Source organism: Seriola lalandi, unplaced genomic scaffold (genome assembly GCF_002814215.2).
Source record: "Seriola lalandi dorsalis isolate HSWRI2012SDOR001 ecotype SW California unplaced genomic scaffold, Sedor1 jcf7180002054983, whole genome shotgun sequence".
Classification (NCBI taxonomy): Eukaryota; Metazoa; Chordata; class Actinopteri; order Carangiformes; family Carangidae; genus Seriola; species Seriola lalandi.
In genome coordinates, this window is record NW_019525532.1 from 880674 (window position 1) to 894156 (window position 13483).

At 39.0% G+C, this 13483-nt stretch overlaps 1 protein-coding gene across 2 annotated transcripts in view; it reads left to right on the forward strand.

Moving 5' to 3' along the window:
• The first annotated feature begins 551 nt into the window (after window positions 1-551).
• Window positions 552-13483, forward strand: part of adisspb (adipose secreted signaling protein b) — a 28850-nt gene continuing 15918 nt past the window's right edge. Inside the window, exons 1-2 of one of the 2 annotated variants that reach the window (XM_023396807.2) lie at window positions 552-877; window positions 5134-5237. In XM_023396807.2, the coding sequence (XP_023252575.1) occupies window positions 5219-5237 (19 nt within the window). In that variant the 5' untranslated portion in view covers window positions 552-877; window positions 5134-5218. Of the gene's footprint in view, window positions 878-3825; window positions 3847-5133; window positions 5238-13483 lie in introns of those variants that run through there. The other variant, XM_023396808.2, reaches the window with a different exon arrangement.

The window sequence follows — 13483 nt, forward strand, 5'->3', positions numbered from 1 at the left end:
GTTTTTTTCAACATTTTTTTTGTTTAATTTTTTTTTTTTAATTCCTCGTTACAAAAAGTATTAGCTAGTTAGTGTTAATCTACAGCATTTGTGAGAACCACGAACATCTTTTCATGAGCAAGAAGAAACAATCTTGTTTTTCTGCTTTGTGACAATACATTTCCAGCTTATCCAAGGTGTTGGTGGTGATTTATTAATAGTTTATTTATATTAAGAAGGAGGGGCATTTTCTCAACCTGTAAAGGCACCCAGAAATTCCGAATCACCCAATTTGGACAGGAGGGGTCTGAAAGAAACGAATTTTAATAATTGTTACACAAATGATAGAAATTACTATAGTTTGCATTTATACTTAAGTGCAGTACTTGAGTAAATGTGCTTACATATCACCTCTGAAGGTTGGGGATTTATCTTTTCCTATGCGCGCAAAACACCTCTAGGTGGCGCCACTTCACTACAATAAAGCGCTGGTGGCTGGAGATGGAGCGCGAGGTGAGCTGCTGTTTCATACCCGGCTTTGATCCTCACTCCTCGGCTGCACAGAGAGGAGAAGGGCGGTGTTCAGGTGTTTCGAGCGACGGGCAGAGCGTTTGTCATATTGAACCATCAGTGCACAAAACCGGGTTGTAAGCAGCACAAGGGGAGCCCCGACCGAAACCACGTGATCAAATGCGGAAATCGCCGGATAGAGAAAGTGCAGCGGAGAAAAGAGGGGAGTGGAGGTTCGTGTTTTGAGGCGCTGGTGCTTTTACTAGCTGCACTCCCCTGCTCCAAACAGCACCTGCACACACACACACAGACACACAGACAGACGACCACGGTTTCTGCTGTCTCTACAGGTTGATGTACGACTTTCTCGTGCCGTGGATGAAGTAAGGTAAGCTTTTACGGACAAAGAAAACTAAACAAAAGAAATTTAGGTTTTTACGTTTGGCAACTTTTCAGGTTAACACCTAGCGAGGACGGGATAGCTAACATGTACACATATTTATGTTGCTGTAACTGCTGTGTAAACTGTAGTCATTGTTTATGTTACTAAAGTCACTTTTACATTATATTTACATCCATTGGTGGAAAGTTACTAAACATAGTTACCCAAGTACCCTAATTAAGTACAGTTTTGAGGTACTTTACTTGAGTATTTCCGTTACGGTACTTTGTACTTTTTACATTTCAGATAGAAATGTTGTAACTCTACTTTTTTCCCAAATACAGTTATTTAAACCTTTCAGTTACTAGTTTCTTTGCGGATTAAGATTGTTAATACAAAATATAGTCAGTTATTTTAACATTACAGGTTCAACTACCCAGTTAATTAATTCAAAGTTAGCCGCCTTTAAATTATAATCCAACAGCATATTATTGTACTTTAAGTACACTTATTTGTCAGTGTATTAGGTGCACCTGGCTAAAACTAATTCAGGCTAATCCTGCAATAAATCCTACCTTCATGAAGGTTATAATTATATATATATATATATATATATATATAAATATTATAATTCAACTGTGTAATCATTTTGGAGGCTGGTGGTGCTGTTTGTGTTGACAGGTGTTCCTATTATTCTGTCCATCCCATTTATAATCCCAATGAGGGTAAACAACAGAATCACCTCTTTGTATAATGCAATACAACTCAACAGCACCACAACTACAGTCTCCAAGTGACCATAAAATTATGTGAAGAATAAAAAAACTTTCATCACCTTCATGAATTTAGTTTAAGACTGCATGTGTGTTTCATGTACTTTATGCACGTAGAGAGAGAACAGGGTTAAAATAGCAGCATGATTGGAACTATTTTTAACTTCTGATTAATTGGCTGAAAGTGTTTGGTCTATAAAATGCAAGCAAAGAGTGAAAAATGCCTATTATTATAAGTTCTTGAGAACCCAAGTTGACTTATTCAGGTTGCCTGTTTTGTCTGGTCAACAGTCTGAACTTAAAGATATCCAGTTTACTTTCATAGAGGATGAAGAAAAACAGGAAAATATTAACATTTGAGAATAGGGGGCTGGTGAATTGTTTGGTATTTTTGCTTAAAAAATTACTTGAACCATTAAGTGATTGATCAAATAGCTGCAGATTAATTTTCCTTTGATTCACTGATCAGTTAATTGCCTAATTCTTTCAGCCCTAGTAACAGAGTCCACAGCTTATTGACTGGTGCAATGAAAAACAAAGGGAAGGCACTACATACTGTACAGGGTTAACACTGCAGTGAGGTAATGTCAACTTTAAAGTGACAGTCATATTTCCTGTCACTCCCAGCATGTGCCTGTCTCACACAGAGGAGAGCAAATCACTTTCCAGAAATAACAAGCATAAATTCAAAGCAGGAGGGGAGTACCTGTTGCTGCTCTCTGTGGCATCTACAATTTAAATTTGACAACTGTGGCACAGAGCAGAGGGAGAGCTATCGGTAACAAAGCCTGGCTGGGCTTCAGGATTTAAATAAGGTGGTCATGCATGTTAATTAAGTTCAGTGCTCACACCATTTCAAGGTTACTGTGGTAGGAACACGTCCGTACAAAGCAACTATTATCACAGCGTGAATATACAGCAACAGCTCAATGAATGATTTAAGCTGTTTCCACTTATGTCATTACTGGTTATTAATAATATATTTAAATATTTGCATATTGTGTGGCAGCGTTTCAAACCACACAAATGATCATACACCTGTTCCAGTTTTCACTGCCAATACATCCTGTGCTTCACACCATGTTTGTGTGTTCACACATTAAACTCAGAAGCACAGTATCTCCACACCACACTATCTGGCACTTTTTGCAATTTTTGTGGTGGCTGATTCAAATGAATGTCTTTTACCACAAAGCCCTTCAACAACTCTGCTTTAGAGTCTTAAAGAAAATGAATTAAACTTGAAGAAAATTGTAGATTAAAGCATAATTCCAGTTCATTACAACTTGGCATCATTTCTATGGATTGTGATTGTGATAACTTTGTACTCACCACAGTATTTCAGAGATTTGGCAAAGGCATGACATTGTAATAGCAAAGTCCGACAGTGCAAGAAACATGAGCAGTCAGGTCACAGGTTATAAACAAGCCAACAATAAAGTGAGATTATCTAAAACTCTTTATATTGGAAGTGAAACACATGTCTGTAATAATTCTTCATTATCTAGGAAAACTGTGAACATGGTGTACAAGTAGTTCCAACTGGAGCAAAGACCTCTGAAATGATGGATATTTACAACAGACTTAATAATCTTTACCTATGTTTTCTCATCCACTTAAGTTTGGCGGATCAAAGTTTTGTTTAAAACCTGTTGGAGTTATTTTTAATGATGTCACAGCAGTCTCAGATCCCAGGTCTGAGCATTAAACTTGGTGGGTACAAGGTGATCATTACCAATAGCATGGATTGGCACAACTATGAAAATACCATAGGTGTAATACTTTAGCATGCACAGGGGTACTGGTTAAAGAAAACACTATAGCTCACCTAAAACATTTTTGTAAACACCTGGAAAATTTCATAGTTTTTAGAAAAAAAAATCCAGTAAGACATACGCCACATGTCACACTACTGCTCTCACAGCTGGAGGCGTGTACATTTGAATCCCACCAGTGGTTTTCTAATCATAGCGACCCATTTCAGTGCTCAAAAACAGCGCTCATATTTCACACTTCTAAAAGTGGATCATCCTCTGATTCTCTGCCATTGTAACTTTTCTGTTTCGTAATGTGACATGCTTCCCTCCCGTGGTGTCGCAAGAAAAGCGGACGACTGTAGCGCCAAAGTTCACTTGCTGCGTCTTTGTTCCCAGGCTTGGCTAAACTGAAAGAAGGAAGCACAAACCGCAAGTGTTTCTGAAGGTCAGTGGCCTCACATGTGTGAGTGGTTCAGGTTAGAAAGTGTGTAAAAGGAACAATTAAACAGAAAAACCTCTCACTAAAAGGGATCAACTGAATTCTAAGAACAAGGTCAGACTTGACAGAGTTGGTATTTTTGAAGAGGGAACATTTCCGAGGCTGTTTTTAGATTAGCAACATCTGGTTTTTGATATTTTAAGATTGTTTATCAAGCCTGGGCAAAAAGACGTGGCTGTATACATGTTCCTCATCTGGTAAGCTTGGCATAAAGAGTGAGAGGGAGCATCTTCAGTTTTCTTGCAGTTTGTTGCTCACAGATATTGTACATTCACAGTATTCGAAACAAGTGTTCAGGCGCAGGCCAGTGCAGAAATGTGGCCCTTAGATGTTTTTCTTGTTGAGAAGACTCAGACAGTTTTGATCTCAAAGGAAAAAAGTCCTCCAGGTCTACTCTTCAATACACAGTCAATGAATCTTGACCATGATGTGGAAAGATATGTGTGTGTGTGTGTGCGTGTGTGTGTGTGTGTGTGTGTGTGTGTGTGTGTGTGTGTGTGTGCGCGCATCAGAATCTGCTTTATTGGCAAAGCATTGGTGTAGCAGTGTTTTTCAAACTTGGCACTTAGGGAGCGGTTTGTGTAATAATGTAATGAGTTATTTGTGGTCATGTGACACTTTCACCTGGTTGTTAATATTATGTAAAGTCACAGCTGTTGTGTAACAGCAGTTACGCCTGAAAACAAGGCTGCTCTCTTGGCTATTATTGTGACAGTAGATTAAATTGACGTGCCCACTATCACTTTCTCGTATGTGCTACCTGGTTATAATGCACTATAATGCTTATAAATATACTGCGTGTTTTCTATATTTCCATATTTATATTAAGCACGTCGCAGAGATGTAATGAACGTTCTCCATCTGTGCGAAGCCCACGAACAGCAGCTTCAGCCCCTAGCTAATCCTCTTAGACTGTTTTGTTGTTTTCCTTTAATTGAAGTCTCTGTCGGGAGTCTCTGGTATTCCTGGCTTGACTAGTGCAGCACAGCTGTGCTCTCAGCTGAAATACAGGCTAACCTGGGGTCGTGGATTTAGAAAGAAAAACACCCAGGGAAGCTTACTTCCCATTCTGTTTCACTCTCATGTACAACCTTTACGTCCCACCTTATCGTCTCATGCTCCTCTGTTGATCTAATCATTGCCTGTTGTTTTTGGTGTGTGTCTCGCTCCACCGACTATCTGTTGCTAAATACATCTCCCTCATTGTCTTCTCAATCTTAACTTGTTTTGCAGGGTCGTTCTGAGGTCACGCTGCTGAGATGACAAGGCTGTGACAGTGTGTGTCCAAGTGTGTCTGTACTGGACCAATTCCTGTGACATGGCTGCTGCTAAGAAGAGTGAGTTTTTTATTGTTGTTATTATTATAATCATTGCTTGTAATTACTGTGATATTCACTAAGTTTTCATATTTATATAAGCATTTCAGTAGTTAGTAAGTCATGCAGTGATTTTCTGTGGCTTTGAGAAGCAGGAGAAACCATGTGAGACAGACAGGACAAAAAGTAGTTAATATTCACATCGTAGGCGGCCAAGGCTAACCCAGGATCAACATGTATATGTCTCAGGATCAAGTTGTCTGTGTTTGTTCTAGTTAATAATTTAGCCCTGTACCAACAGGCTGGAAAATTAGTTGCATATATGTATTTTACCTCAGGAGAAAGTCCTGACCATTGGTCCCAGAAAGGAAGCCAAACCACTGTTAAAACCCACTGCTAATTATTTGATGTGAAAGTTCAGAATCAAGAACACTTTAGTCACGGTTGTAATTCATTTTGATAGCAATGCTTTACAGAGATAAATAAAAAGTTTGCAGGTGCATATAGTACAGGAAATCACACGTAGTTGAAGGCTTCATCGTTGTGGATGGGATGGATTACTTCCATTACAGATAAGCCCTTTTACACAGCTGGGAAGGAAGCGATCATAATGTTTGAAGCTCTATCCTATAATCTGCTGTAGGTGAATTAGACTTCCTTAATCTTTATCCTGCATTCAGTGTTTCTTAGAAAGGATTGACTGTTGCAATAAAAGGGGAAAAAAGACAAATTCTTCAGGATAATTTATTGTGATAGAGAACCCCAAATTAACCTTTTCACCAGTGAGACAGCCTGGAGCCAGTCCAGGATGGGTAATCAATTAAATTTAAATTCTCAATCGGTTTTCTTGGTAAAAGGGTGTATAAGTGGCGGTGTGTCAATGTCAGTATTTGTATGAAAGGTTTTTGCTGAGACAAGCAAATTTATTTCCTCAAAAGCAGGAAAGTCTCAATAAAAAACAGGATCGAGGCCGGCAAGAGAACAAGAATGAATGCGGACATGAATAAGCCTCCTCTCTTTCCCGGTAGAGTATGGGTGCTTGTTGTCTTTAAGAACCGCTCTGCAAGCCTTTGTTCTTTTTGATAAGGTCACTGAGTGAAGGCCGGTGCAAAGGGAGCCTCTCTATTGACTTCCTGTTGATGGCATTTTGCAAAATGTATTTTTTATGTGTCTCAGATGGACTGAAATGTCAAAAGGAGAGTGTTTGTTGCAGTTTTTATGGCGAGAGAGAGGGAGGAATTTGTTATTACCACCTTGGGAAATTCTTTTTTTTAATATATACAGTGTAAATGTGCTTAAATTTTAACACGTTTTCTTTGCTTTGCAAAAAAAACGCTATTTTTGGCGTGTGAATGTTTAAAGATCTTTGAAAATAATGACAAATGGTTGTCAACACTCCCACAGTTAATGTGGCCGGAGGACAATGGGGAAACTAGGGCTGCAACTAACGATTATTTTCATTATTTATTAATCTGCAGATTATTTTCTTGATTAATCATTTAATGTACAACATCTCAAAAGTTTCTCAGAGCCAAAGATGAGCTCTTCACTTTGCTTGTTGGGAATGACTTAAGTAGTAATAGAAGAAGTTGACACTCTGTAATCACTTCTTCTAGCTTTTCTCATGGTACAGATGTTGTCGCTGGCATATTTTTGTGTTTCTGTTGCAAGATGATTCCACTAATATAAATTAGTGACAGATGACTTGCTCTGAAGAAGCAGTTGTAAGGAGAGGAGATGCAGAAAGAGAAAGGTAGATGAAGATAGGGATGAATTTGTGCAGTCTAACTGAAAGGCCGGCGAGCAGTACGTCTGAAGTATGATTGAATTTCTTTCTTTCTTCTGTCAAATGCGGCAATATGAGCACACGCTAGAGTCCCAGGTGTGTTTGTTTATTGATGTCCTCACCAGCCGTCGAAGCTTTTGATTTGCTGCGGGTGGAGAGACAACTCAAACTCTGCACTGATTAAAACCAAATGTGGTAGACTCGTCGTTTTTCCTGCACAAACATGCAGATTTAACTTTTATTTGAAAGAGTTTAGAGAGAAGAAGGCTGATAGACTAACGTAGTACTGTAATACTCCGGAGAGCAGGGGCACATACACTGACGGATAGATTAGCGGAGGGACAGAAGCAGATAGAGATTAATCTGAAATAAGCCAGTTCAGTAGGGTGTGCATGTGTGCGCACGTATGCATGTTAATTTGCGCGTGCACATGCATCTGTCTGGTTCTGGGTCTGCAACTACTGAGAGCGTAAGTGTGGGTGTGTGTCCCTGCTCTCGCTTCGTCTGGGATTATCAAACCCATCTAAAAGGCCACAGAGCTCAGCACTGTGATAATGAGCCTGACACAGAGGCGTGGCTCACGGCTCTACCACTGCTGTGATACTGTTGTGCAAGGACGCTAAATACAAAGAGAAACTAAAACAAGAAAAGCCAGTACTGACAGAATGAAGGACAAATAAGGAAGCAGTAAGTTGTGCCAGTGAGAGATATGTTTTTTCTTGTGTAAACAAGGTAACAGGCAGCTGCCCCATAAATTAATAATCATAGTGACAACAGTGGAGATGAGACATGAAGATATTGCACAGTGTTGCTGTATAAACATTGTGCAACTAATTTGTTTTCCTCTAAGGAATTAATAGCATTTTCCAACATGAATCAATAGTACATTAGCATTGTAAAGTTATGGATGATCTAGCTCATGCTGCATTTTACATCATGCAAGCAAGAACCATTTTTTTTTTGTTTTGTTTTGCTCTTACCATGAGGTGACGAGTTGAGTTTTTGGTCGTGTAAATTACTGTTGAGGCTGAGCCAAGAGGATTCCTGAGGACAGGACGAGTAGAGCTGTAGCCCTCACTGCACCGCGCAACTCGATGAGTGACAACCTTGAACACGGCTGCCACTCGCTTTCCTTGGAATTGATTAGCAATGCACAAACAGTGTAAGGTTGACTGACAACTGGAGCACGCCCCAGGCTTGAATTGGCATGCAGCTCTCCCAGTTTAACCATCAACACGATCAATACAATCACTAAGTAGAGAAGTTACCAACAGGCTCTCAAAGTGCATTTTGCTAAGACACAACCAGTCACTGAGTTTAAACGTCTGTTACGACAAACTGGATGTCAAGATATTATTATTATTATTATTAGAAAACTGATGACTCTTAACTAAAGTTTTTCACATTTTGATTCTGGGTCAGTTTCAGTTTTGTTCCCATTTGCAACAGTGGAGCATTTTGAATTGTAGCAGTGATTTGTGCCTCTGACCGGCTTCTTGGTAATAGCAGCTGAGGCTCATGGGTATCATAGTTTGTTTTTCTGTAATCTTTCCTAGCCTAACTGATGAACAAACATGCATTCCCGGAAACAAAGTTGAACAAGTTAAAACTAATGTCTACACCAGAAACGTATTATTGAGACACTTCTGTTTCATTGTTGAGGAACATTGAAGATGTCATTGAAAGAAACTTTGTAATAGGAGTTTATATTGGGGTAAAATACTTCTGTAACCAACGTCTACTTCAAAACTTTGTACAGATAAGAAAAAGAAAAATACAGGAAGCCGTTATAAAGGGATAAAACAGGCTCATTAAACTCTACTGCAGTGAACTTTGTCATTCATTTGAAACTTAACAAATAAAAAGGACAGAGAAAGTGGCTGAGAAAGCTCAACTGCCAAAGCAACCTTTGAGGAATCCTTGTGATAATGAATTATTCGCTGTAAAGTAAAAGAAACTGATAATGTTAAAATGAAGTGCTGTAGCCACAGTGAAGGAACAGCATAGCTCCAAGCACACATAGGTTTTGAATTAATATCTGAAAATGGACATATGCTGATGGGCAGCATTAGCAGAAATAACCTCCTACATGTTTCTAGGCATGTTTGATTGCAATACTCTGTAAATATACACATGACATCAGTGATGCCAGTTTCTGAGGCATTTCTCCCTTTTAAGGAAACAGGATATATAAGCAGAGCTGAGTGGTGAGTTTTACATTCATGCTTCTGATGGTTTTGCCTTTTATAGGTGTCAGATTTCTTGAATGGATAATATTTCCCGGGTTGGAGAGAAAGTTCAGTTAGACTCATTACAAATGTAATGTACCCTTTTAATTCTGACTGCCGACAGACTGCTTTACAGTATGAAAGCCTTTCATTATTAAGCCTCGTTTGCCCCAAGTGAATGTAATTACGGTTATGGAGCTCTATTGTTTGAACTTCAAGGCTTCATGCCTCTTATAGTGGGAGTAGTAACGTCAAATAACTGGTCCCATCATGCGATTAGATCATTCATTTAAAGCTTTAAGTTTTCATATGGAGAGTCTCTCTTCTCTAGAAGGAAGAACACACCCTTACACTGTATATCATCACAGACTGCTGTCATTGGTGTGTAGGGATGTTACGATATTAGATTTTTGGTGTCCGGTATCAATGCCAATGAAATTCCAAAACAAGCTAACGTTAGCCTCTGTGAACGTTGTGTGTGGAGCGTCGCTACAACAGATGTCAGCTGTCGAAACTCACAAACAAGAACCGCAGCATGTCAGGACGTGAACATTTTGGTGACATGTTGTCGTAGATAAGTTCGAGGAGTTTCCTCCTTTCATTTGAAGTGCTCTCTGACACAGTTTGCATACTGACTTTTGGTTGTCTACAACTTGTCCCTGATGATTCACGTCAAATACAAAATTTCTCTGCACGCTAGTCGTGGTTTGTTTTTTCCCTGTTTTCACTAAACACACGTTCTGAAATGCGCTGCTGCATTTGCTGCTGCCATTCCACGTGTTGTTGTTATTATTTACTGTGTCTGCCTTCAAATCAGTTCTCACGACGTCCCCGTCGGTGTTAAAGGTTAAATGCAGCATCTCATGGTCTGAGTCAGAAGCTGTGTCGTCCCTTCCACTTGGATCTACTTCGCCATAGATGGCAACATTTCCAGCAAAGATAATGTTGTGTGCTGTAAGCAGTGACTCACTCTACAGTGACAACAAATCTATTCATGAATGTCATGTACATCATTAATAGCTGCGTTTGATTGGCGCTATGTGAAGGGTATTATTAATCTTTCACAGACATTACACCAAACACTGCGTTGCTGTTTCCTATACTTTACTACCAGCCTTATCTTTTATAAGTAGGTATCACTTTATTCAAATGGTGGATATTTGGGAAAGATTAAAGATTATTAATGCTGTAATATGTTTTAGTCTTGAATTTAAATGAAGGCACATAATCAGATAAGAAAACTCATTTTCAGATATTGACCCGTCGCTGACTTGTTATCCTTCATCTAGTTTTGGAGACTTGGGGAAATTGCACTGTCTAGGATCACAGGAGTAATAAATTCTCTTTTGAGTTACAGTACATCTTGCACATCTATTAAAAGCTCCGTCATGGGATATTGCTAATACTACAAGGTGTTCTGCACTATCAAACGGCAAACAGCAATCCTCATTTCCACTTTCCATTTCTGCACAGTGATCCTGCACATATGGAACATGATGTAACTCCTGAACTCATTATTGTGACCCACATTGCTGATAGCAAGGATCTCTAATCTCTAATATGAGTCTGAATAAAAGTTTAATGGAACTGGGCCCAAGTGGGACAGTAATGGCCTCTGCTTCATGTAATGCAAGAACATAAGTCGGTATATGAATACAGTTAAATGTGCTGGAGCAGTTATGCACTATACTATTGTCTATTTAATATTAACCACAGTGTATTTATATAGCGAATAAACACTGTGGTGTGATTAGCTTTAATATAATGCAAGCTCTTTTGCATGCCTCCATATATGCATCTCCTTGCTTTCCGAGGGAGAATAAGGCATGTTTAATTTAATTACCTGTCCAGGCTACAGGTGCTGTTGTTTTGAAGTAAAAAGTTCATTATGTTTTTATCAGTTTGATCTTCTAGATAAAATTTACATTATTATCAGGCTCTACTCTGTTGGCTTAATATTTAATAATACAGATGGCGCCAACTTCACCAACTTGTGGGCCTAAGCCAAATTTCTCCTCTTCTGACAAAACACACACACTTACACTTGAAGGAGTATTTTTTCTGGTCCAGATTCGAGGGGAAGGATGCCTCCGCCAATAAGTGTGAAAAAAGAAAATACTTTTTTGGAAGAAAAGACTTAAAAGAATAAAATCTCCTCAGCTGTCAGGTTGGTAAGAATACCTGATTAAAGTTAAAAGTGGACTTGGGCTTTGCGGCAATTTGCTTAAAGCTACATTCACTACTTTTTCTGCTGACATTATATGAACTTATGAAGTTGTTCTGGTGGATGTGATATCAAACAGTTGCTATTTATGCGTCCAGTAGACGTACAGGCATTTATTTGAAGTTGTGCTTTGGTTTCCACAGACTCCTGAGGAACATATCTGGCTTTTTTTAGCTGCTAAATGCTCCACTGTATTCACCAGTTAGTGGCTAACTTTCTCTGTGGGCCGTTCAGTGCTGGGCAGAAAGCAGAGAGTTTGTTTTCAGAGCTTTTCTACTGGAAAACAATGGCCTGCTGCATCCAGGGTGGCACAAACACTTGATTTAAGTTTGGATATAAGTCAGTGATAAAGTCAGTGAATATATATATATATGTATATAAATGAAATTAATAATGTACATGAAAATGCTTGGTGTTTTCTATGCCCTGTAAGATCGATATAAATACATGTGAGCCTGAGAAGCAGCAACAAAAGACCTAGTTCTGAGGTTAAATAGTTTATTGCAGTCAGTTTTATTTCAGAAGGTGATTAGATTCTTAAAATCACAGATAGACTTGTATATTTGTGCTTTGTTCTGAGGACGCCCTTTGAAGTTTTGAATAAATCGAGGATAATTGGAAGGAAGGGTGTGTGTTTGTGAAATAGACAGTATGATGCTGGATATGGTAATCTCAGAGTCATACTTGCACACACACACACACACACACACACACACACACACACACACATACACACTGCAACAGCACTTTTCCAAAGAGTTTCTATGAGAAATGGTGTTTAAATTCAAATGATGAGTAAGTCTCAATGGGGATAACCTTCTATTAATATAACATTTAATAAACATTTTAAAGATTGTTTAGATATAACAGAGAAGTCCAGCATACTATATTCTTTGTACTGTTTATCTGTCTCTTGTGTTCTACACTCCTTTGAGGTTCTGGGAAAATGATGCTCTGTAATCAGACCCAAATCCTTTTGAGCAGAAATTTAGACAAGTTGTTTGTTGTCTCAGAGAATTATTTTTTTTTTTGGGAGGAGGGGGTTTATTTGGAGAACAAGTTTCTATTCTCCCACACTGGGGATGAACGCCTGGCCAGGAGAAAAATAAATATCGCCATGTCTCAGTGTCAGAGGAGAGCACCACAAACCTAAAGGGAAATAATATGTTGAGCTTGTAAACCTAAACCTCTTTAACCACGTTATTTTCACACAGAGGTCCTATGGAGACTGGCATGGAGGGATTTGTAATGTAATATTACTGGGAAGAAAGGTTTGAAAGCACACTGTGTTTGCTTCCAGTATAAGATATGGACTGATATAAGAGGCCATCTATTACTGTTAGGAGTGTTAAGGTTTGTGCAAAACTGTCCTTAAACTGCATGACATTGGTTTACACCAGGATTCAAACAGCGTTGCAGCTGCCAGAAGTCTTTAGTCTGTAGTCTGTGATCTGTAGTCTGTATTCTGTAGTCTGTAATCTGTAGTCTGTAATCTGTAATCTGTAGGCTGTAAACTGTAGGCTGTAATCTGTAGTCTGTAGTCTGTAGTCTGTAATCTGTAGTCTGTAATCTGTAGTCTGTAGTCTGTAATCTGTAGTCTGTAGTCTGTAATCTGTAGTCTGTAGTCTGTGATCTGTAGTCTGTAAACTGTAGTCTGGAGTCTGTAGTCTGTAATCTGTAGTCTGTAGTCTGTAGTCTGTAGTCTGTGATCTGGAGTCTGTAGTCTGTAGTCTGTAGGCTGTAGTCTGTGATCTGGAGTCTGTAGGCTGCAATCTGTAATCTGTAGTCTGTAGTCTGTGATCTGTAGTCTGTGATCTGTAGTCTGTAGTCTGTAGTCTGTAGTCTGATCTGTAGTCTGTAGGCTGTAATCTGTAGTCTGTAGTCTATAGTCTGTGATCTGGAGTCTGTAGTCTGTAGTCTGTAGTCTGTAGTCTGATCTGTAGTCTGTAGGCTGTAATCTGTAATCTGTAGTCTGTGATCTGTAGTCTGTAGTCTGTGATCTGTAGTCTGTAATCTGTAGTCTGTAGTC